Source organism: Bos taurus, chromosome 6 (assembly GCF_002263795.3).
Source record: "Bos taurus isolate L1 Dominette 01449 registration number 42190680 breed Hereford chromosome 6, ARS-UCD2.0, whole genome shotgun sequence".
In the NCBI taxonomy this organism is placed as follows: domain Eukaryota; kingdom Metazoa; phylum Chordata; class Mammalia; order Artiodactyla; family Bovidae; genus Bos; species Bos taurus.
Window position 1 is genome coordinate 88,664,359 of NC_037333.1, and position 23,933 is coordinate 88,688,291.

The window sequence follows — 23,933 nt, forward strand, 5'->3', positions numbered from 1 at the left end:
TGAAGGAGACAAACAAAGAAAGAGTGGCTCAAGATGAGGTTGTAAAAGTTCTTCAGGCCAAACTGCACTGGGCCTTAGAGACTCCTTATGACAAGGAGTCTGTGATAGGAAACCTTGAAGGGTTCAAACAGGATGCTGTGACTACTCTGTAAAGAGACCTTCTGGCTGCCGGGAGAATGGATTGTAGGCCCAGGAAATGGTAGCTGGCAGCCTGATTAGGAGGCTGTGGTAGTTGTCCAGGCAGGAGATAGTGATCGCTTGGACTGGATGGTGAGAGGTGTTTGCATATTGGATGTGGAGCTGATGGGACTTGCTGTGGGGCCGGGTGTAGCGACGAGGGAATGAAACAGTGAGGTTGGTATCTAGTTTCTGTTTGGATCTTGCTTCTCATTTTTCCATGATTTAAACTTTCAAGTCTTTCTAATACATGCCCCATAGATTTCTTTTAAGAGCTAGTTAAAAAGTGAACACAAGTGTGCCACACAATACCAGTCATGATTGGAGCAGTTGCAGGCTGACTGTAAAAGGACACCCTTTGTGTATGAACAGTGGGGGAATTTTGTACTTATTGGGCTTCCCAGGTTGCTCAGTGGTAAAGAATCTGCCTGCCAATGAGGGAGATGCAGGAGATGCAGGTTTGATCCCTGGGTTGGGAAGATACCCTGGAGGAGGAAACGGCAACCCACTCCAGAACTCTTTTCTGAAATATCCCATGGACAGGGGAGCCTGGTAGAACATAGTCCATGGGGTCTCAAAGAGTTGGACATGACTGACCACACACACAACGATCACTACCTTGACTTCACAGTCCGATGTCCTTGTTCCCTTGAGATGGAGAAATAATCTGTTCAGTTAATGAAGACTTTCAATTATTTTTACTGATATGTCTTTCAGCCACTTGGATCATCAGGACTGTCACTAGAGTGTCTGAAACACAGCAAGTGGTCAGTGATCCTTGGGGCCACCTACATGAGCATGAACTAAAGACTGAGATAGGACCCTCCTGAACCACCAGCTCTTACGGCTCTTCAATAATGCCACCAAGACTATGACCACAGATTCTCTTTATATTGGAAAAATAAAGCAACCTCCTTGTTTCTGTCCTGGGCATCTTCCATCTACCCCCACATTCTATCCAGATTATGTAGAACACCTGTAAGTGAATCATCTACTTTGCTGAACATCCTTAAATATCTCTCCACTGCTCTTGGTATAAAAACCTCAAATCCTCATCACAGCAGGTGAAGTCCTGCTTGGTCTCTCTTCCTCTTTAGCCTCTTTGACAGAGATGGTTTTCCTTGGGTCCTGCACCTCAACCACTCTGGGAACTCGGACTTGCTGGAACTCTGTGCTCTCTCTGGGCTTGAGGATGTTGGGCTGGCCCCCTGTATCAGGAGTGGTCTCCCACTGACTTCCTTAAACTTGTTGGCTTGATCCTCCTTCAGATCTCTGGCCTTCCCTGCTTACACTAGATCCTTATTCTCTAGGGTATATTCTCAGAGTATAAGGGTTCTTTGGCTTCTGAATCAGGCTTTTAGAACTGTGGTTCTCACTGTGATTCTGAGAGCAGTAACAGCTGTACTACCTGGGCACTTGTCATATGTGCAAATGCTCATGCATGTGTGCTCAGTCATGTGTGACTCTTTGCCACCCCATGGACTATAACCCATCAGGCTCCTCTGTCCATGGGATTTTCCAGGCAAGAATACTGAAGCAGGTCGTCATTACTTCCTCCAGGGGATCTTCGTGACCCAGTGATCGAACCTATGTCTCCTGCATCTCCTGCATTGGCAGGTACATTGTTAACCCCTGAGCTATCCCAGATCTCCTGAATTAGGGACTCTGGGAACGAGGCCCAGGAGGGCCGAGAGGAGATACGCCATGTTCAAGGTCAGGAGGGGTGGCGGTGAGGAGATACCCCTCGTCCAAGGTAAGGAGCAGCGACTGCGCTTTGCTGGAGCAGCCCTGAAGAGATACCCCACATCCAAGGTAAGAGAAACCCAAGTAAGATGGTAGGTGTTGTGAGAGGCATCAGAGGGCACACACTGAAACCCTAATCACAGAAAACTAGTCAATATAATCACATGGACCACAGCCTTGTCTAACTCAATGAAACTAAGCCATGACCTGTGGGGCCACCCAAGACAGACTGGTCATGGTGGAGAGGTCTGACAGAATGTGGTCCACTGGAGAAGGGAATGGCAAACCACTTCAGTATTCTTGCCTTGAGAACCCCATGAACAGTATGAAAAGGCAAATGATAAGGTACTGAAAGAGGAGCTCCCCAGGTCAGTAGGTGCCCAATATGCTACTGGAGATCAGTGGAGAAATAACTCCAGAAAGAATGAAGAGATGGAGCCAAAGCAAAAACAATACCCAGCTGTGGATCTGACTGGTGATAGAAGCAAGGTCTGATGCTGTAAAGAGCAATATTGCATAGGAACCTGGAATGTCAGGTCCATGAATCAAGGCAAATTGGAAGTGGTCAAACAGGAGATGGCAAGAGTGAATGTTGACATTCTAGGAATCAGCGAACTGAAATGGACTGGAATGGGTGAATTTAACTCAGATGACCATTATATCTACTACTGTGGGCAGGAATCCCTCAGAAGAAATGGAGTAGCCATCATGGTCAACAAAAGAGTCCGAAATGCAGTACTTGGATGCAATCTCAGAAATGACAGAATGATCTCTGTTCGTTTCCAAGGCAAACCATTCAATATCACAGTAATCCAAGTCTATGCCCTGACCACTAATGCTGAAGAAGCTGAAGTTGAACGGTTGTATGAAGACCTACAAGACCTTTTAGAACTAACACTCACAAAAGATGTCCTTTTCGTTATAGGGGACTGGAATGCAAAAGTAGGAAGTCAAGATACACCTAGAGTAACAGGCAAATTTGGCCTTGGAATACGGAATGAAGCAGGGCAAGGGCTAATAGAGTTTTGCCAAGAGACCACACTGGTCATAGCAAACACCCTCTTCCAACAGCACAAGAGAAGACTCTACACATGGACATCACCAGATGGTCAACACCAAAATCAGATTGATTGTATTCTTTGCAGCCAAAGATGGAGAAGCTCTATACAGTCAGCAAAAACAAGACCAGGAGCTGACTGTGGCTCAGATCATGAACTCCTTATTGCCAAATTCAGACTTAAATTGACGAAAGTGGGGAAAACCACTAGACCATTCAGCTATGACCTGAATCAAATCCCTTATGATTATAATGTGGAAGTGAGAAATAGATTTAATGGACTAGATCTGATAGACAGAGTGCCTGATGAGCTATGGAATGAGGTTCGTGACATTGTACAGGGTACAGGGATCAAGACCATCCCCATGGAAAAGAAATGCAAAAAAGCAAAATGGCTGTCTGGGGAGGGCTTATAAACAGCTGTGAAAAGAAGAGAAGCGAAAAGCAAAGGAGAAAAGGAAAGATATAAGCATCTGAATGCAGAGTTCCAAAGAATAGCAAGAAGATAAGAAAGCCTTCCTCAGTGATCAATGCAAAGAAATAGAGGAAAACAACAGAATGGGAAAGACTAGAGATCTCTTCAAGAAAATTAGAGATACCAAGGGAACATTTCATGCAAAGAAGGGCTAGATAAAGGACAAAAATGGTATGGACCTAACAGAAGTAGAAGATATTAAGAAGAGGTGGCAAGAATACACAGAAGAACTGTACAAAAAAGATCTTCATGATCTAGATAATCACAATGGTGTGATCACTGACCTAGAGCCAGACATCCTGGAATGTGAAGTCAAGTGGGCCTTAGAAAGCATCACTACGAACAAAGCTAGTGGAGGTGATGGAATTCCAGTTGAGCTATTTCAAATCCTAAAAGATGATGCTGTGAAAGTGCTGCACTCAATATGCCAGCAATTTTGGAAAACTCAGCAGTGGCCACAGGACTGGAAAAAGTCAGTTTCATTCCAATCCCAAAAAAAGGCAATGCCAAAGAATGCTCAAACTACCATACAATTTCATTCATCTCACACGCTAGTAAAGTAATGCTCAAAATTCTCCAAGCCAGGCTTCAGCAATATGTGAACCATGAACTTCCAGATGTTCAAGCTGGTTTTAGAAAAGGCAGAGGAACCAGAGATCAAATTGCCAACATCTGCTGGATAATGGAAAAAGCAAGAGAGTTCCAGAAAAACATCTATTTCTGCTTTATTGACTATGCCAAAGCCTTTGACTGTGTGGATCACAATAAACTGTGGAAAATTCTGAAAGAGATGGGAATACCAGACCACCTGACCTGCCTCTTGAGAAACCTATATGCAGGTCAGGAAGCAACAGTTAGAACTGGACATGGAACAACAGACTGGTTCCAAATAGGAAAAGGAGTACATCAAGGCTGTATATTGTCACCCTGCTTATTTAACTTGCATGCAGAGTACATCATGAGAAATGCTGGGCTGGAAGAAGCACAAGCTGGAATCAAGATTGCAGGGAGAAATATCCATAACCTCAGATATGCAGATGACACCACCCTTATGGCAGAAAGTGAAGAGGAACTCAAAAGCCTCCTGATGAAAGTAAAAGAGGAGAGTGAAAAAATTGGTTTAAAGCTCAACATTCAGAAAACGAAGATCATGGCATCCGGTCCCATCACTGCATGGGAAATAGACGGGGAAACAGTGGAAACAGTGTCAGACTTTATTTTTGTGGGCTCCAAAATCACTGCAGATGGTGATTGCAGCCATGAAATTAAAAGACGCTTACTCCTTGGAAGGAAAGTTATGACCAACCTAGATAGCATATTGACAAGCAGAGATATTACTTTGCCAACAAAGGTCTGTGTAGTCAAGGCTATGGTTTTTCCAGTGGTCATGTATGGATGTGAGAGTTGGACTGTGAAGAAGGCTGAGTGCCAAAGAATTGATGCTTTTGAACTGTGGTGTTGGAGAAGACTCTTGAGAGTCCCTTGGACTGCAAGGAGATCCAGCCAGTCCATTCTAAAGGTGATCAGCCCTGGGATTTCTTTGGAAGGACTGATGCTGAAGCTGAAACTCCAATACTTTGGCCACCTCATGTGAAGAGTTGACTCATTGGAAAAGACTCTGATGCTGGGAGGGATTTGGGGGCAAGAGGAGAAGGGGATGACAGAGGATGAGATGGCTGGATGGCATCACCGACTCGATGGACATGAATTTGGGTGAACTCCGGGAGTTGGTGATGGACAGGGAGGCCTGGCGTGCTGCAATTCATAGGGTCGCAAAGAGTCAGACATGACTGAGCGACTGAACTGACTGAACTGAATCTTTATTTTACCAAGCTCTGCAGTGACTCTGATGAAGGCTCAAAAGTTGGAGATTTGTGGCTTCAGACTAAAACCTCCATGAAAGCAGGGCTCTGGTCTTTTTCATTCAGAATTGGTACTCCAGCTTCTAAGCTTCTAGTACAGCATCAGCTCACGGTGTGCTCTTAGTAATTATTTGCTTAGGGAATAAAATACGGAAAACTCAATCCTGACCAGCTTTTAAAGAGGAACAGTTTTTTACATTAATTAACTAATTAATTAATTGGCTGCACTGGGTCTTTGTTGCTGCTCTAGTTGCAGAGAGTGGGGGCTACTCCCTAGTTGCAGTGCACAGGCTTCTCACTGTGGTGGCTTCTCTTGTACAGCGTGGGCCCTAGGGCACTTGGGCTTCAGTAGTGGCTGCCTGTGGACTCTGTAGTTGCAGCCCTTGGGGCCTTTTCTCTAGTTGCAGGATATGGGCTTCTCATTGTATGTGGGCTCAGTAGTTGTGGCTCTTGGGCTCCAGAACGCAGCCTCAGAAGTTGTGGCTTGTGGGAACTTCCTGGACAAGGGATCAAACTGATGTCCTGGGGAAACCCTAAAGAGGAATGATCTTTTTCCAGCATAGCTAACATGACCAAAAGTTCAAGTAAACTCTGTGTCATCTGTTTTTAGAGTCTTTGAATTTTGACTTCATCAGACTGTCTATTGAAGCATAGTCAGTATGTATTGGGCAGACAGATGATCTTGCTTTTTAATGGACCAAAGTGATCAAATAGTAAAATGTGGAGTAGATAAATGTTACTGAGAATAACAATCGTCTTGGTGTGCTCAGTGGCTGTTAACAATATATACTCATTGAAAAATATCTGATATAAAGCTGAATGACAATTTCTACATGTCTGGGAGTGATATTATTGACCTTTTTGTGAAACTGTGATATCCAATTTCTCTTGATAAAAACATATTTTTACTAGGCCACCAAACATGAATAATGGAAAATTTTTACATAAATAAAAAAAAAAGAAAACTCCCACACAGAAAAAATATTCTTCAGTTTTAAAGGAGATGGTCCTACCTATGTCTCAAACTTTTTTCTTGGCTCATTTTAAAATCCTCACTCCTATAAAAATATGTTAGGGAGGGCTCTCTTCCTCTTTCTTAAAGACAAAAGTCCAGTGGTGCCCACTCTTTAACATCTAGCACAGGGCACACTGGGGCTTGCGGTGTTTGTTCCAGTTCCTTTGATCCAGAGAAGACTCTGGCCATGAGATCTGGGCAAACATGGCCCTCTGGTTCTGCTGGCCAGGTAGGAGGCAGCCTCAGGAACACCGGCCCTTTGTGCTGAACTTGTGCTCAGAGGTGTAGGTGGCTAGTTCCTTTGTTTCAGCAAATGGTGCCGGCCAACACCCTTGGAAAAAGAAACTGTTTGGAATGATGTACTTTCTGCTAAAATTTATTACATCATGCTAATTAAAGTTAGTTGGTAAGGACAGGAATGCATACATGCCTTGTGACTGTTTTTGAAGAGCTGTAGCCTGCAAGGGTTTGTGTTAGGTTCCTAAGTAGGAGGGGAAAAAAATCTAGCAAGTTCTGAGGGTGAAATCTGATCTATATCCTAAAACTGGATTTGAACATCTTTTTTCAAACTTAGGATAGGCATTTACTCACCCCTAAAATGCCCAGATTTCAGCCTAGGACCTGAAGTAAAAGCACTTTGAAAGCAACCATATGGAACCACTTTTTTTTTTTTTTTTAACGACTCAGCTCACTTAGAATTTTTACCAGGTGAAACAACAGAGCAGCGATAACCCCAGGCAAGGAAATACCAACTGGAACCTTAGTTACTTGAGCATGAAGTTAACTTCTGCCAATGCCCTTCACTCAGGGAAGTTTCCAAACTCTTATCCAGCACTAAGACATAAATGTTATATTGCTTACTGTGCTATTAAATCAAGACCTCTTATTTCACAGATCATATATAGTTCTCATGAAATCTGCTGAAAGCAAATTTTTCATTAAGGACTTTTTTTTTTCTATTAGTCTTCATCATTTTCATGTATTTCTCTGCATGAAAATAAACATCCCTTAATAAATTGGCAACTCCTGCCTTGTTTGCCAGAACAATGCCTGTTGCAGAGTGGGGGCTGAATAACTACTTAAGTGAATAAATGAATGCAGGTGTTTGTCAGGTTTATGACAAGTTGGATGTTGTAGGTAATCAGTTGTATCACTGTAATTTCTGGTGACTATTTTGTAAAGATTTTTCTGAATTCCAGAAATTTATTTCAGGTGTAAAGAAATTCTCAAACTTTAATCCTTTCCTCCACTAATCAGTAGTTTCTAGGCTTCAGTACTTCATCAAAGTCACCTGATTAACACTGGGGTGGACCACAGCATCTGCATTGTTAACAAATGTCTTAATCAGGAGGCAAGTGGCCCATGACTACATTTTGAGAAACACTATTTTCTCGTCTGGCGTTTGTGTAAAGGCTATGTTACTTTACCATCTAGAATGCCAATAATACATGGATACTAGGGCCTGAAATGGGCTCTAGCCTACAAAAGATAAACTGCAAGTCTCTAATTTAGTCAATTTAAAATACGATGCAAAATAAGGGTCACTAAAAAGCCTCTTGATGAAAGTGAAAGTGGAAAGTGAAAAAGTTGACTTAAAGCTCAACATTTAGAAAACGAAGATCATGGCATCTGGTCCCATCACTTCATGGGAAATAGATGGGAAAACAGTGGAAACAATGTCAGACCCTATTTTTGGGGGCTCCAAAATCACTGCAGATGGTGACTGCAGCCATGAAATTAAAAGACACTTACTCCTTGGAAGGAAAGTTATGACCAACCTAGATAGCATATTCAAAAGCAGAGACATTACTTTGCCAACAAAGGTCCGTCTAGTCAAGGCTATGGTTTTTCCTGTGGTCATGTATGGATGTGAGAGTTGGACTGTGAAGAAAGCTGAGCGCTGAAGAATTGATGCTTTTGAACTGTGGTGTTGGAGAAGACTCTTGAGAGTCCCTTGGACTGCAAGGAGATCCAACCAGTCCATTCTGAAGGAGATCAGCCCTGGGATTTCTTTGGAAGGAATGATGCTAAAGCTGAAACTCCAGTACTTTGGCCACCTCATTTGAAGAGTTGACTCATTGGAAAAGACTCTGTTGCTGGGAGGATTGGGGGCAGGAGGAGAAGGGGATGACAGAGGATGAGATGGCTTGATGGCATCACGGACTCGATGGACATGAGTCTGAATGAACTCCGGGAGTTGGTGATGGACAGGGAGGCCTGGCGTGCTGCAATTCATGGGGTCGCAAAGAGTCAGACATGACTGAGCGACTGAACTGAACTGACAAAATCCAGACACTTCTTCAGAAATATCCTCCCCCAAATTTGTGGTTTCATTGTGACATATTTCATCATGACCTGTGCTTGGTTGCTCAGTTGTTTCCGACTTTTTGCAACCTCCTGGACTGTAGCTCACCAGGCTCCTCTGTCCATGGAATTTTCCAGGGCAACAATGAGCAGGTTGCCATTTCCTACTCCAGGGGATCTTCCTGACCCAAGGATCAAACCTGAGTCTCTTGTGTCTCCTGTATTACCAGGTGGATTCTTTACCACTCAGCCAACATAGGAAGCCCATACTTGGTTACAGGCCAATTATAAAATGAGAGTGCATATAAGTTCTCAAATATGGTTAGTTTTCTTTTTCTCTTATATTTCTAATTATTAGAATGTATTTATAAAAATATTTTCAGAGATTAAAAAAATTACAAAATGCTGACTTTAAGGCTACTTTGTGGGAAAATGATTGCTCCATTCTGGCTGAGGGCTATGGCTGTGCTGTTCAAAATAATTACTCATGTACTGCTTTTATGAGTTTGACCAACTCCCAAGTATCATCTGTTGTCACTTAATAGTTTTCTAGTTGACTTTTTTACATATTTACTCAACAATCATGTATTATTTATTGAGTTCATATTTTCAGAATTATATATGAAGCACCACACTTTCCTCTTAAATTTTCAGTCTTATTTGATAAATAAAATTTAAAAATATAATACATTATAAAGTGAGAGTGTTCTGATAGCATGTGCTTCAGGATAGGTATTTTTTATTGTTAGAACTCTGTGGTTGTGAGTGACTGACACCCAACTAAGTGGCTTAGTTGATTCTCCATTTAAGTAAGCTTTTATTTGTCCTGAGAAATAATGTTTGTGGAATCAAAGATTTCATGTGCTAATTATATTTTCTAATATTTTCCATAAGTGTTTAAATAAAAACCAATTATTTATGCTTAACCTAAAATCATCTCACGTATCAAAGTCATCTAGGTATCTTACCTTGGGGAAGAGGATGCAAAAGATACTAGGTCATACCTTTAAAGGGTTTACATTCTACTTTGGGAAAGCAAGCATCTGTTATGAGACAAGCCAGGGAGCCTTAAGCTGTTGGTGGGAGAGAAGGTTCATCACGCATTTTTAGAAAGCTAATCAGTAACAATAATATTAGATTTACTTGTATACTTTGATTCAGGGGTTCTATTTCTGTGTGAACTTCTGCTGCTGCTGCTAAGTCGCTTCAGTCGTGTCCGACCCTGTGAGACCCTATAGACGGCAGCCCACCAGGCTCCCCCATCCCTGGGATTCTCCAGGCAAGAACACTGGAGCGGGTTGCCATTTCCTTCTCTGTGTGAACTAGCCCTAGTGTATTCAAAATATTGGAGCCATCTTGAGGGTCAAAATTAAAGGAATGATTATATTACGACATATTATGTGCTGTTGAGTGATATAAGGTCATTAAAATCACCTTCAGGAAGATTATTTTAATTTTATGGGGAAATATTGATAATGCTAGGTATGTAAAACAAGATACAGTATAATCTCAACTGTATAAAATAGAATGCTTAACAGATGAGGAACATGACAAAATTAAACTATTTTTTTGAGTAGTAAAATTATGGATAATTTTTATTCTTTCAGTCTATATGTTTCTATATTTTCTCAGTTTATGAAATAAATATATAAAAACAATAATTTATAAAATAATCATACTTCCATAATCAGGGAATATTTTAAAAGAACAAATACACAAGTAATTAAAGGGCTAATTAAAGTCATAATGCAGTTAAGGGAGGATTTCATGAAAAAAGTAAGGAACTGAGACTGGGAAACTAAAATATTATAAAGGAACCAAAAGTTGACCTGGTGACCACCAGGGTATGGAATAGGTGTTAATTTCAGTGAAATTCTTGATATTCATACTGTGATTAGACAGATGAATAAAAGGAACATGATGTCCAGGAGAAGTTATTATTAAGATACAAATGAGATTAACATATATCAATTTAGAACAGAACAAAGAGTTTCATGAAGGTGGAAGGAAGCTGTTCTAGAGAAACAGATGATTCAAGGCTGAGAATAAAGAGAAACACATATGTACAAATAGCAGGACTGGGAAGAACAGGACTGCAGCTCAGAGCAGACAGGAGTTAGGGAGGGCACTGGGGCTTCTCTATGACATTTGTCTTGAGGTTTTGTAGAGGAAGAGAGGTCCTAGTTCAAAGAGACGCCAGTGAATGCAGAAGGGGACTTTGGATTGCTATTTGGGTTAGGTGGTGCCTGTTTAGAGAGTATTTTAACCTTAGACAAGGGTTCTGGGCTTCCCTGGTGGCTCAGCGGTAAAGTATCTGCCTGCAATTCAGGAGATGTGGGTTCGATCCCCAGGTCAGGAAGATTCCCTGGAGAAGGAAATGGCAACCCATTCTAGTATTCTTGCCTGGGAAATTCCATGGACAGAGGAGCCTGGTGGGCTACAGTTCACGAGGTCGCAAAAGAGTCACATGACTTAGCAACTAAACAACAAAGGTAAATCTAAAGGTGTGAGTGAGAAAGGATCTTGCTTCCTCGGGAATTCAGGAGTTGAAGAGCAGCTGTATAGCTGAAGAAAATGAAGAGAAAATTATTGTAGTTTCAGACTGAGAGTTGGCCTGAGGTATGGTTTAGTAATGCCCTGGCGTGGTTGGCAGGTAAGAATCAGGATTTCACATACTAACCTGAATTAGGCAGAATTGAATAACAGGGAAATACGTACATGGGTTTGTACATTCTTCTCTTATGCTGTGTAATGTTTCTTCTTGAAACTTCTCTCCTGGTGTGGTAAATGTGTTTTTCTGGTTTGTTAAACTTAGGCTGCATGGAAGGCATTTATGCACAAAGAAACAGTGATGTAGACCCAAGGCTGTGTCTTTGGAGACACCTTTGTTGCTTCTGTAATTTTGGGGGAAAGAGGCACATGTTGTAGGGGGGCTTTCTTGGGGCTGTCCAGGGGCTCTTACCCTGTTCTGCCCACCCTCTTGTGAGCTTCTTCCCTTTTATTCACAGCATCTCCCATCTTCTCCATCATCTCTCTGTCTTGAATCTCATTTGCTTCCTGCTTCTCCTGCAGATCACTCACATGCTTTTATCACCCTTTTCTCTTCCCAAACTATCATCTTTCAGGTACTTTTAGCAATGTCCATCTTACTTCTCTCTAGGATCTTTCTGTCTCTCTCACCTTTGGTTTTATACAGATGTTACCTTCTCTCCCTTTCATTATCAGTCATCTGCACTTACTTTAAAGATTAATTTGTCTTTCATTTCAATTTCCCATTTCCTCAACTTCCTTCTTGTATCTCCAACAAAATGTTAGCTACGTTGACATCCCAAAGTGGTGCTTTATATACATACCCACCATATCGCTGCTCGTCCTCTCCATTCTGCGTCCACATTCCTTCTGCCCACTTTCCATCCAAAGCCTTGCCTTCTTGTTTTCTACTTTTCCTACTTCATTTTGCTCTTTTCTACCCTTGGACCTTGAATCTTCTCTGTTCATACTTATTCCCTTGGTGATATTAGTAATTCTCAAAAGTAACATGTTTAGGACTGAACTCCTGATCTTCTACCCCAAACATGGTCCTTTTGCAGTCTTTATAATGTCAGAAAGTGTTCACTCCATCCTTCTAGACACAATCTTTGGTATCATCCTTAATGATATTCTCATACCCCACATCTAATCCTTCAGGAATTTTCTATTGTCCTTCCCTTCAAAATATACCTAGAATCTGACTGTTTTCCCCCCCATCTCTGCCACTGTCACCTTGGTCCAAGCCACCATCATCTCTACTCTGGACTCCAAGTTTCTCAATAGTTTCTCTGCTCCTACTCTTGTCTCCTCTTTGGTCTGTCCTTAACAGAGCAACCAGACTGATTCAGAAACTCATGTACTCAATATTCTTAAATGGTTTATCATCTTTTAAGTGGGAAAGACAAGTCTCAATGGCCTGTGAGGCCCTACATATTCTGGCCCCATTGTATCTCTGACCTCACCTTCTCCTACTGTCCTTCCTATTTCACCTTCCACACTGGCTTCCTCCACTCTTAAAGTCCTGTAACTGCCTCAGGGCTGTGAACTTAGCATCTCCTTTCCTGGAAGCCTCCCAGCTAGATAGCAACACAGCTTATTCACTCACTTCCTTCAGGCTTTTCTCCCAAGGGCACCTCCTCCCTGAGGCCTTTCCTGGCCATCTTATATGAAATCTTAACTCACTGATCTCCACCCCCAGTGATCATTACTCCCTTTCCAGCTTTATTTTTATCCTACATATCTTTCAGCATCTCATAGTGCATGTTGTTTAATACTTATCCTACATACTGTTTCCCCTTGTTAGGAGACAGCCCTATGAGGGTAGGGATTCCCAGGTGGTGCAAGCAGTAAAGAACCTGCCTAATACTGCAATCACAGAAAACTAACCAAACTGATCACATGGATCTTATCCTTGTCTAACTCAATGAAACTTTGAGCCATGCTGTGTAGGGCCACCCAAAATGGACAGGTCATGGCAGAGAGTTCTGATAAAATGTGGCCCACTGGAGAAAGGAATGGAAAACCACTTCAGTATTCTTGCCTTGAGAACCCCATGAACAGTATGAAAAAGGGCATAGAAAGATGAACTCCCCAGGTCGGGAGGTGCCCAATATGCTATTGGAGATCAGTGGAGAGATAACTCCAGAAAGAATGAAGAGATGGAGCCAAAGCAAAAACAACACCCAGTTGTGGATGTGACTGGTGATGGAAGAAAAGTCCAATGCTATAAAGAGCAATATTGCATAGGAACCTGGAATGTCATGTCCATGAATCAAGGCAAATTAGAAGTGGTCAAACAGGAGATGGCAAGAGTGAATATTGACATTTTAGGAATTAGTGAACTAAAATGGCCTGGAATGGGTGAATTTAACTCAGACGACCATTATATCTACTACTGTGGGCAGGAATCCCTTAGAAGAAATGGAGTAGCTATCATGGTCAACAAAAGAGTCCGAAATGCAGTACTTGGATGCAATCTCAAAAATGACAGAATGATCTCTGTTTGTTTTCAAAGCAAACAATTCAATATCACAGTAATCCAAGTCTATGCCTTGACCACTAATGCTGAAGAAGCTGAAGTTGAACGGTTCTATGAAGACCTACAAGACCTTTTAGAACTAACACCCAAAAAAGATGTCCTTTTTGTTAAAGGGGACTGGAATGTAAAAGTAGAAAGTCAAGAGATACCTGGAGTAAAAGGCAAATTTGGCCTTGGAGTACAGAATGAAGCAGGGCAAAGATTAATAGAGTTTTACCAAAAGAACGCACTGGTCATAACAAACACCCTCTTCCAACAGCACAAGAGAAGACTCTACACAAGGACATTACCAGATGGTCAATACCGAACTCAGATTGATTATATTCTTTGCAGCCAAAGATGGAGAAGCTCTATACAGTCAGCAAAAACAAGACCAGGAGCTGACTATGGCTCAGATCATGAACTCCTTATTGCCAAATTCAGACTTAAATTGAAGAAAGTGGGAAAAACCACTAGACCATTTAGGTATGACCTAAATCAAATCCCTTATGATTATACAGTGGAAGTGAGAAATAGATTGAAGGAATTAGATCTGATAAATAGAGTGCCTGAAGAACTATGGATGGAGGTTTGTGACATTGCACAGGAGGCAGGGATCAAGACCATCCTCAAGAAAAAGAAATGCAAAAAGGCAAAATGGTTGTCTGAAGAGGCCTTACAAATAGCTATGTAAAGAAGAGAAGCTAAAGGCAAAGGACAAAAAGAAAGATATAAGTATCTGAATGCAGAGTTCCAAAGAATAGCAAGAAGAGATAAGAAAGCCATCCTCAGTGATCAGTGCAAAGAATTAGAGGAAACAACAGAATGGGAAAGACGAGATCTCGTCAAGAAAATTAGAGATACCAAGGGAACATTGAAGTGAAGATGGGCTCAATAGTGGACAGAAATGGTATGGACCTAACAGAAGCAGAAGATGTTAAGAAGAGGTGGCAAGAGTACACAGAAGAACTATACAAAAAAGATCTTCATGACCCAGATAATCATGATGGTGTGATCATTCACCTAGAGCCAGACATCCTGGAATGTGAAGTCAAGTGGGCCTTACAAACCATGCCTATGAACAAAGCTACTGAAGGTGATGGAATTCCAGTTGAGCTATTTCGAATCCTAAAAGATGATGCTGTGAAAGTGCTGCACTCAATATGCCAGCAAATTTGGAAAACTCAGCAGTGGCCACAGGACTGGAAAAGGTCAATATTCATTCCAATCCCAAAGAAAGGCAATGCCAAAGAATGCTCAAACTACCACACAATTGCACTCATCTCACACACTAGTAAAGTCATGCTCAAAATTCTCCAAGCCAGGCTTCAACAGTATGTGAACCATGAACTTGTAGATGTTTAAGCTGGATTTAGAAAAGGCAGAGGAACAAGAGATCAAATTGCCAACATACATTGAATCATAGATAAAGCAAGAGAGTTCCAGAAAAACATCTATTTCTTCTTTATTGACTATGCCAAAGCCTTTGACTGTGTGGATCACAACAAGCTGTGGAAAATTCTGAAAGAGATGGGAATACCAGACCACCTGACCTGCCTTCTGAGAAATCTGTATGCAGGTCAGGAAGCAACAGTTATAACTGGACATGGAACAACAGACTGGTTCCAAATAGGGAAAGGAGTATGTCAAGGCTGTATGTTGTCACTCTGCTTATTTAACTTATATGCAGAGTACATCATGAGAAATGCTGGGCTGCATGAAACACAAGCTGGAATCAAGATTGCCAGGAGAAATATCAATAACCTCAGATATGTAGATGACACTAACCTTATGGCAGAAAGTGAAGAAGAACTAAAAAGCCTCTTGATGAAAGTGAAAGAGGAGAGTGAAAAAGTTGGGTTAAAGCTCAGCATTCAGAAAATGAAGATCATGGCATCCGGTCCCATCACTTTATGGAATAGATGGGGAAACAGTGGAGACAGTGACAGACTTTATTTTCTTGGGTTCCAAAATCACTGTAGATGGTGACTGCAGCTGTGAAATTAAAGACCCTTGCTCCTTGGAAGAAAAGCTATGACCAACCTAGACAGCATTAATATGCTGAGACATTAATAAAAGCAGTTATTTTACTTTTCCAACCAAGGTACATCTAGTCAAAGCTATGGTTTTTCCAGTAGTCATGTATGGATGTGAGAGTTGGACTGTGAAGAAAGCTGAGCGCCGAAGAATTGATGCTTTTGAAGTGTGGTGTTGGAGAAGACTCTTGAGAGTCCCTTGGACTGCAAGGAGATCCAACCAGTCCATCCTAAAGGAGATCAGTCCTAAATATTCATTGGAAGGACTGATGCTGAAGCTGAAACTCCAATACTTTGGCCACTTGATGCAAAGAACTGATTCATTTGAAGAGACCCTGATGCTGGGAAAGATTGAATGTGGGAGGAGAAGGGGATGACAGAGGATGAGACGGTTGGATGGCATCACTGCCTCAATGGACATGAATTTGAGTAAACTCCAGGATTTGGTGATGGACAGGGAGGCCTGCGTTGCTGCAGTCCATGGGGTCAAAAAGAGTCAGACATGACTGAGCAACTGAACTGACTGACTGACTGACTGACACTGCAGGAGATACAGGTTTGATTGCTGGGTCGGGAAGATCCCCTGGAGGAGGAATAGCGACCCACTCCAGTATTCTTGCCTGGTGAGTCCCGTGGATGGAGGAGCTTGGTGGGCCACAGTCCATGGGTTTGCAGAGTCAGACATGACTGAGTGACTTAACATACCCATGAGGGTAAGGGTTTGTTTCATTCATTCCCAAACTCTCAGGATCCTCAAGAGTACCTGTCCACAGGGAGCAGATAACTAGTATCTGTGGAATGAATGAGTGAATTCTCTATCTACTGCGTTCTGCCTTCTTTCCATTTCTTGCTCATCCTCTACCTGTGGGCTTCAATTCCATTTTAACCATATTTGTTCTCTCTGCTCTCCCATTGTGCAGTTCTGCAGCATTTATTCTACTTTATCATTTATTGGGCTTTGTTTCTCTTCCCTGTAAAACATGGGTCATGTTTCAGAGCCACTTTTTTTTCCCTTACTTTTGTGTCTTTCTCTTATTCAGCTTCTGCTTTAGCTCAGCCAGGTTCATTTTTATCTCTACTCTTAAAGTTTTCAAATCCCTGCTCTATTATACCTCAACCAACATGATATATGCTATTTGCTGTGTATAAGAAAATAACTATAGCTACTGGTCATCTATTACATAACCTAACATCAAGAGGGAAACAGTAAAAAATGAAGTGTGTCCTGAACAGTAAGGAAGGGAAGGACAGAACAGGACAGGAAAGTCTGGTTCAGGCCTGTGGGATAATTCTTTGATACATTATTTATGACGAGTCTTAGATCTTTTACTGAATGCTGCTCCTGAGAATTGTGCCAAGTATTAACATAGAAATTTAGCTTCTGGTGACATTAGACCACTACTTATGAAATAGAGTGATTGTTCCATGATAGGCTATGGCTTTGCAGTCTTCAGGAACTTATTTACTTAATTTGTTATTCAAAGGCTCAACTGATGATTTGTGTCATTGATCTTGTGGATCGTATGTCATGCTTTTTTACTGATATACATTTAGAATTTATTATAATCCCTGTGGAAAAACCAAATTTAGACACTGTTTATCTCATGTGTTCTGAAATATTTTACAAAGCCCTTACATAATTTTTATAATATATATCACTGGGTTCTTTTTATAGAAAAATGAGAATAGTTAGAAAATGTAACGATGTCATTTTCCAGTTTTTTTTCAATACAGCTGAAGTTTTCAAATGATGGTTAGAATGACATAATGCATAATAAATATAAGGTATAACCCACAAATGACTGATGACCAGAATGATATATAAGGTGTGTAGCTGTAGGTGTATAGTTACCCGGTAATGAACGTCCTTTCATTGATGAAGATCCAAGAGGAAAACTGATGAGCCATCATAGTCTTCTTCTGCCCCTTTCTGAGACCATCTGAGGCTACCCTAAAACATTAGAATAATATTAATGGTATGTTCTTGGATACATTCATAAATTAGTCTCAAGTTTACATTGAAATTGTTTGTTGTATCCCTACTGTGTAAAAATATTCTTGGGGGAGTTTTTAAGTAGTGTTTTGTGTATGTGGGCATGAAGGTTAGATTGGAGAGGGAAGTAAAGAGACTTTTTACCATGTGTCTGCTTTGAATCTCACCCTCTGTACGTGAGCATTTGGTAGGTAGTATCTCATTTACTCCTCAGGTCTTCCTAGCAAGGTAGGGGCATTATTATCTCCATTTCAAACAGTAAGTAGTGGAACAAATCATTTGAAGCAAGGTCTGAATATGTTTGTTTCCTACTTTTCCTTTCACCAATATTGTTTTTGAAGTTTGCAAAAAGGTTGTATGGATTAAATATTGTTGATTTTCTACAAATTTGTACATTTTAAGATTTTTTTTCAAAGATCTCTTTTTCCTACATCTAAGGGAATTAATATTGAGGATAAGTAAAATGTTCTCCAAAATCTTCAATTTTAAGAAAATAAACTTAGAGTTCAGAGTTTTAACTACAACTCACTTTGAATGGGTATTAAATAGCATCCTGTAAACCCACTTTTCACAGAATAATTTGTTTCGGGAACAAGTAATAACATGTTTTTTTGTCCCTTCCATTCCTCTCCACCACCTCCATATAAGCATTAAGATATTTAGGTGCTTCATTCCATTCTTATTTCTCAGTATGTGCTTTTGAGAAAATAGCCATTTTTATCCTCTTTTGATAACCATTTCTTATTTTAAATTGAAAATTATATTCTTCATTTACTTTATGGAAAATATTAGTAAAGGAAGTGAAGTGAAGTGAAAGTTGCTCAGTTGTGTCTGACTGTTTGTGACCCCACGGACCATACAGTCCACGGAATTCTCCAGGTCAGAATACTGGAGTGGGTATTATTCCTTCTCCAGGGAATCTTCCCAACCCAGGGATTGAACCCAGCTCTCCCACATTGCAGGAGGATTCTTTACCAGCTGAGCCACCAGTATAGCCAGTAAAGGGAGAGGAACATTTAATTTTATTTTGACCCACTAAAGAAAGATGATGAAGAGGGCATAGGAAGAAACAGTAGATGAGTCAAAAATACTTATCCTGACATACAGATTTCCCCTTGGTGATCAATTTGAGAAACTAACTGTGTGACAGAGAAATGGGAAGAGAGAAAGGTAGAACAGGGAGCTGGATATCAGAGGACCATACAAACTACAATGTTGGCCCATGGTAAATGCTAATGATTTGCAAATGTGTAAGTGAGATCCTGGATCAAAGTTGTGCTGACAGTCACTTTCCAGTTGATGGCTGTACTTAGCTATGCTCCCAGTAATGAAGGCACCCACCAGTATGTCTAAATTTGGCATAACTCCCATTGTAAGGAACCCTCCTCTGAATTTTTAGTATTTGATTTGGAATACATGAGAAGAATTTTCTTCATTTTTTCAATTTATCCACAGTCCTGATGCTAGCAGGTTTCGGTGATTTAAAAGTCATCCTCCTGCTCCATCTCTTCATAAATGCACAGATGGGCTCAGGGTGTTTGAAGCAGCTGTTTCCTGATGCAGAGCTTATGCTTTATTGAGAAGTATAAAAAGGAAAAAAAGAGAAGCTCCTTGAGGAATTCTGCCTAGTTGAAATGATATTTCAGAAGTCTTCTTGGTTTTAGATTTTATAGTAAAATTTCCAGATATTTTTGAAAAAAATGAAATATCTTGTTATATTTTTAAGTAAGATTTCTAGACACTTGTAAAAACATCAATCTAGTTTTAAAGTTCTGTTTATATAGCAGCCAAGTGTTATTTTCTTTAAAAAGATATTAAATTCCCAAAGGCTTATATGATCCAAAAAGAGGCATTTTGCAATCATTGAAATTTGGGGGGCAACATGAGAACACAAGCTAGTTGAAGTAGAGAAGAAATTCTAGAGCAATGTCTGGAGGTATGCAAACTGAAAACTATGCAGCTATGAAAACTATATAAACTGAAAAACTACAAAAACTGGCCCAAGGCAGAGAAGGATCAGCTAGTTTGGTAAGTCTGTTTTTGGAATATTTCTAGAAAGAATTCTCTTTGGTATGATTGTGCAAAAGAATATATTCCTTTCATCCCAGCAATTGAATTCAAACTGAATGAACCCTGTCCCATTCCACAAACACAATTTCAAGTTTCCAGGCAGCCAAAATCAAGCTCTGACTCGTGGGGTTAATTAAGTATGACATAACATCCTTCAGATTTCCTTCAGGCTCTGGAAACTGTGGTCAGATATGAATGATAACCTTATTTATGTCTTCATATAAATGGCATTAGGGTGTGACCAGAGATTTTGTATAATATTTTCTAGTCATTCCCTTTTGCAGAAATTGAATATTTAATTACCATTGCTTCATGCCTACAGAATCAGACGGGCTATAGCCAGAATAAAAAGACAGGCTGGAGAGTAAAATTTCATTTTTTTTTTCTTAAATTTTAAAAAAGAAGGGGAGACAATTTTAAAGTAGGTCATTCCGGCTGGGGTAAGGTGTGTGGAAGACATTTCATGTTTTCTTTTTCCAAGAGAATAGCTTCCCTGGTGGCTCAGATGGTAAAGAATCTGCCTGCAATGCAGGAGACCTGGGTTTGAACCCAGGGTCAGGAAGATCCCCTGGAGAAGGGAATGGCAACCCACTCCAGTATTCTTGCCTGGAGAATTCCATGGACAGAGGAGCCTGGTGGGCTACAGTCCATGGAGTCGCACAGAGTTGGACACGACTGAGCGACTAACACGCACACTGCAGTCAAAAACAACAGCAAAAAAATGAAAAGAAGAAAAGAGATTTCATAGAATCCATCCCTGATTTTCCCTGAGTACATCCCTGATGTACATTGTTACTTTGAAATTATAGAATCTATTAGAAAGCTATGAGCACGTCTCACCAGGCATTTTATAATGGTCTCTAAGCTGAATGCTTGACTAATTTCCCTTTATGCTTTTGCCATTTTGATCATCACATCATCTTGCTATCAGATATTCCTGAGATCTCATTCTCTGCAAATACAGCTCAAGTCCCCTAACCTCACTTTCAGGCTTTCTGTATTTCCACCGAAACCTACTTCCCAAACTCAACATTGAAACTTTCTTTAATACCAGGCTTTGCAGTCTAATGGAGTCACGCGTCATCCAGTCTCTTCTCACCATTCCCCTTTCCTTCATCTCTGCAGATTCAGATCTCTACTTCCTTCTTGTCTCTGCTCAGAAGGAACCATATCAGTCTCCCCATGGCCTGTTTTCTATACTGCTGTGATGTCACTCTCTGCTTCCCACTGGTATTGCCATGATCATTTTATACCTTATCTCATTTTCTAATCGTGTCCGCCACTTCTTAGAATTTTGCCTAGAACATAAAAGGAATTTATATAATATTTATTTAGTGACTAACTAAATGTCAAGCTGTATCTGTGATCCAAAGGACTGTCTGCTACTAATAAAACTTTTCTTGACCTCATAGTTAATAGGGTATTTTAGGTAGGACTGGAAGTGAGTGATATTTTGAACTGAAGTACAAAGGCAAATTGACAATGATGGGCTGAAGAATCATTGCAATGGCCTCCTGATTGGTCCCCACTCTGTATTCATAAAAACATTAGCTAAAGTATCATTCAAGTTAGCAAACAATTGCGATGTAATTATATTGTCACTCATGACCTATGCTGAAGCAAATTGTAGCTAGCTTCAGAAGACGTAATTAAATTTCAAAACAAACAAATAAGAATTCAAAAGTCCTTTCATTATTTTGACCTTAGAAAGAAGGACAGTTGAATGAAATCTGTGAAAGAAAAGGAAAACAAGTAACATTTTTCTTGATAAGCATTATAAGCTAATTGAATAGGAAATAATATTGACTGAATCCAAAAGTTGGCTAAGCAAAATACTCAATTGAAATACTTGAAAGGTAAAAAGGTGATTTGGTAAAAGTCCCAGCTTATTATTAATTGCTAAAGTGAGAAATAGATCTATGAATTCAAACGGTTTCCCCTTTCCATTCCTATTAACCATGATTCATCGTAAATTAAAATCTGGTAGTGCCCTTGTGTGGAGAAGGCAATGGCACCCCACTCCAGTACTCTTGCCTGGAAAATCCCATTGATGGAGGAGCCTGGTAGGCTGCAGTCCATGGGGTCGCTAAGAGTCAGACACGACTAAGTGACTTCACTTTCACTTTTCACTTTCATGCACTGGAGAAGGAAATGGCAACCCACTCCAGTGGTTCTTGCTTGGAGAATCTCAGGGACCTCGGAGCTTTGTGGGCTGCTGTCTATGGGGTCGCATAGAGTTGGACACGACTGAAGCGACTTAGCAGCAGCAGCAGCAGTGCCCTTGTGAATATCCTCTAAATTACAAAGACTTAGTAGATTTAAGGGTCTGAGCTGCTGCTGCTGCAAGGTCACTTCAGTCGCGTCCGACTCTGTGTGACCCCATAGACGGCAGCCCACCAGGCTCCCCCGTCCCTGGGATTCTCCAGGCAAGAACACTGGAGTGGGTTGCCATATCCTTCTCCAATGCATGAAAGTGAAAAGTGAAAGTGAAGTCGCTCAGTTGTGTCTGACTCTTAGCAACCCCATGGACTGCAGCCTACCAGGCTCCTCCATCCATGGGATTTTCCAGGCAAGTGTACTGGAGTGGGGTGCCATCACCTTCTCTGAGGGTCTGAGCTAGTTTTCTCAAAAGGCTTAAGAGGAGGATAACCAGAGGTTATGATTAAATCAGCAGAAAGATTTATGAAAAAAAAAAAAGAAAAATTACAGGTCTGAGGCCTAAGGGCCTTACTTTGAATGCTCACAATTACTTTGGTAGAACATAAACTATGACTTTGGGCTTTCCTGGTCACTCAGACAGTAAAGAATCTGCCTGCTATTCAGGAGACCTGGGTTCGAACACTGGGTTGGGAATATCCCCTGGAGGAGGGCACAGCAACCCACTCTAGTATTCTTGCCTGGAGAATCCCCATGGACAGAGTAGTCTGGTGGGCTGCAGTCCATGGGGTCGAAAAGAGCTGGACACGACTGAGCGACTAAGCACAAACTATGACTTGAGGAGGAAGGTAGTTGTTAAAAATATAAGTGTTTTACTGGGAGGGGTAATCTTACAGCCTCTCCCATCCTGGGGCCAGAGCTTATTGACTTTGATTGTGTAGGAAATAAGATCACTTATTCAATGTTTGGCTATCTATTTTAAAATTTTGTCCACATAGACTACAGCTCAATATAGAATTAAATAGGCAAGTAATTAAATCTTGGAGAAATAAACAGTCCTGGAAGTACTAGGTCAGTCAAGGCTAAAATAGACCTTGGAGGCACAACAGGGAAGAGAGAAGACCAGGAAGATAGAATCAGTCTGAGCAGGCAGCAGGGATGAATACCCCGAGAAAGCAGGATAAGTCAGCACCCGTATATGAGCAATGCTGAGGATGGGAAACATCTGAAGTGGTTTACCTCTTTCCGCTCTGCATCCTGCATAGATGTGGACTTGCCTGAACTGGCCAGTTATCAGAATGAGGCCAAAGGATGTGAGGTGAAGCCCAAATAAAAGGCCAAAAGGACCAGTCATTTAAAGTACCCTCTCAGGTTCAAGCATGGATTAATTAAATGGTTACTTGTTTAAAAGTGGAAAGTTTGGTTTGCTCCTCTGTATATCAACAAATATTTCACGAGTTCCTTCTCTGTGCCTGCTATCGTGCTAAGCCAGGAAGCATAGCCTATATTTGTATCTATATCTGCAGCCCTCGATTCCTGAGGCCGCTGAGTGCAGGAAATGTCAGAGCAGTCATAATTTTACAATGAGCTAGAAAAATACATGTGTTTACTCCCCGGGTCCTCCAGCCAAAGAGAATTTCTCCTTTGAACTTTCACAGCAAAATATCTGAGGGTTTCTAATTACTTATCGCTTTCTCTCCCTAATAATATTTTATTTTACCTAGTTTCCTTTAGAACAGGATGATGGCTTATTTTATTTTTTGACTCCTAGAGTGAATGTATATATGCAAGTATGTAGAGAAAACATATATTAATATAAACCAATGAATATATCTCTATGTTCAGTATGTGATGTGCGTGCTCAGTCGCTAAGTAGTGTCAGACTCTTTGCTACCCCATGGACTGTAGCCTGCCAGGTTCCTCTGTCCATGGGACTTCCCAGGCAAGAATACTGGAGTGGGTTGCCCTTCCCTTTTCCAGGGGATCTTCCTGACCCA

At 40.9% G+C, this 23,933-nt stretch overlaps 1 protein-coding gene across 5 annotated transcripts in view; it reads right to left on the reverse strand.

Moving 5' to 3' along the window:
- The window catches only part of RASSF6 (Ras association domain family member 6), a 74,745-nt gene that overhangs the window by 43,327 nt on the left and 7,485 nt on the right, over positions 1 to 23,933 (reverse strand). For all 5 annotated transcript variants that reach the window (XM_059887784.1, XM_010806220.4, XM_059887783.1 and 2 more), the window contains one exon: positions 17,569 to 17,667. In XM_059887784.1, the coding sequence (XP_059743767.1) occupies positions 17,569 to 17,667 (99 nt within the window). The remainder of the gene's footprint in view (positions 1 to 17,568; positions 17,668 to 23,933) is intronic.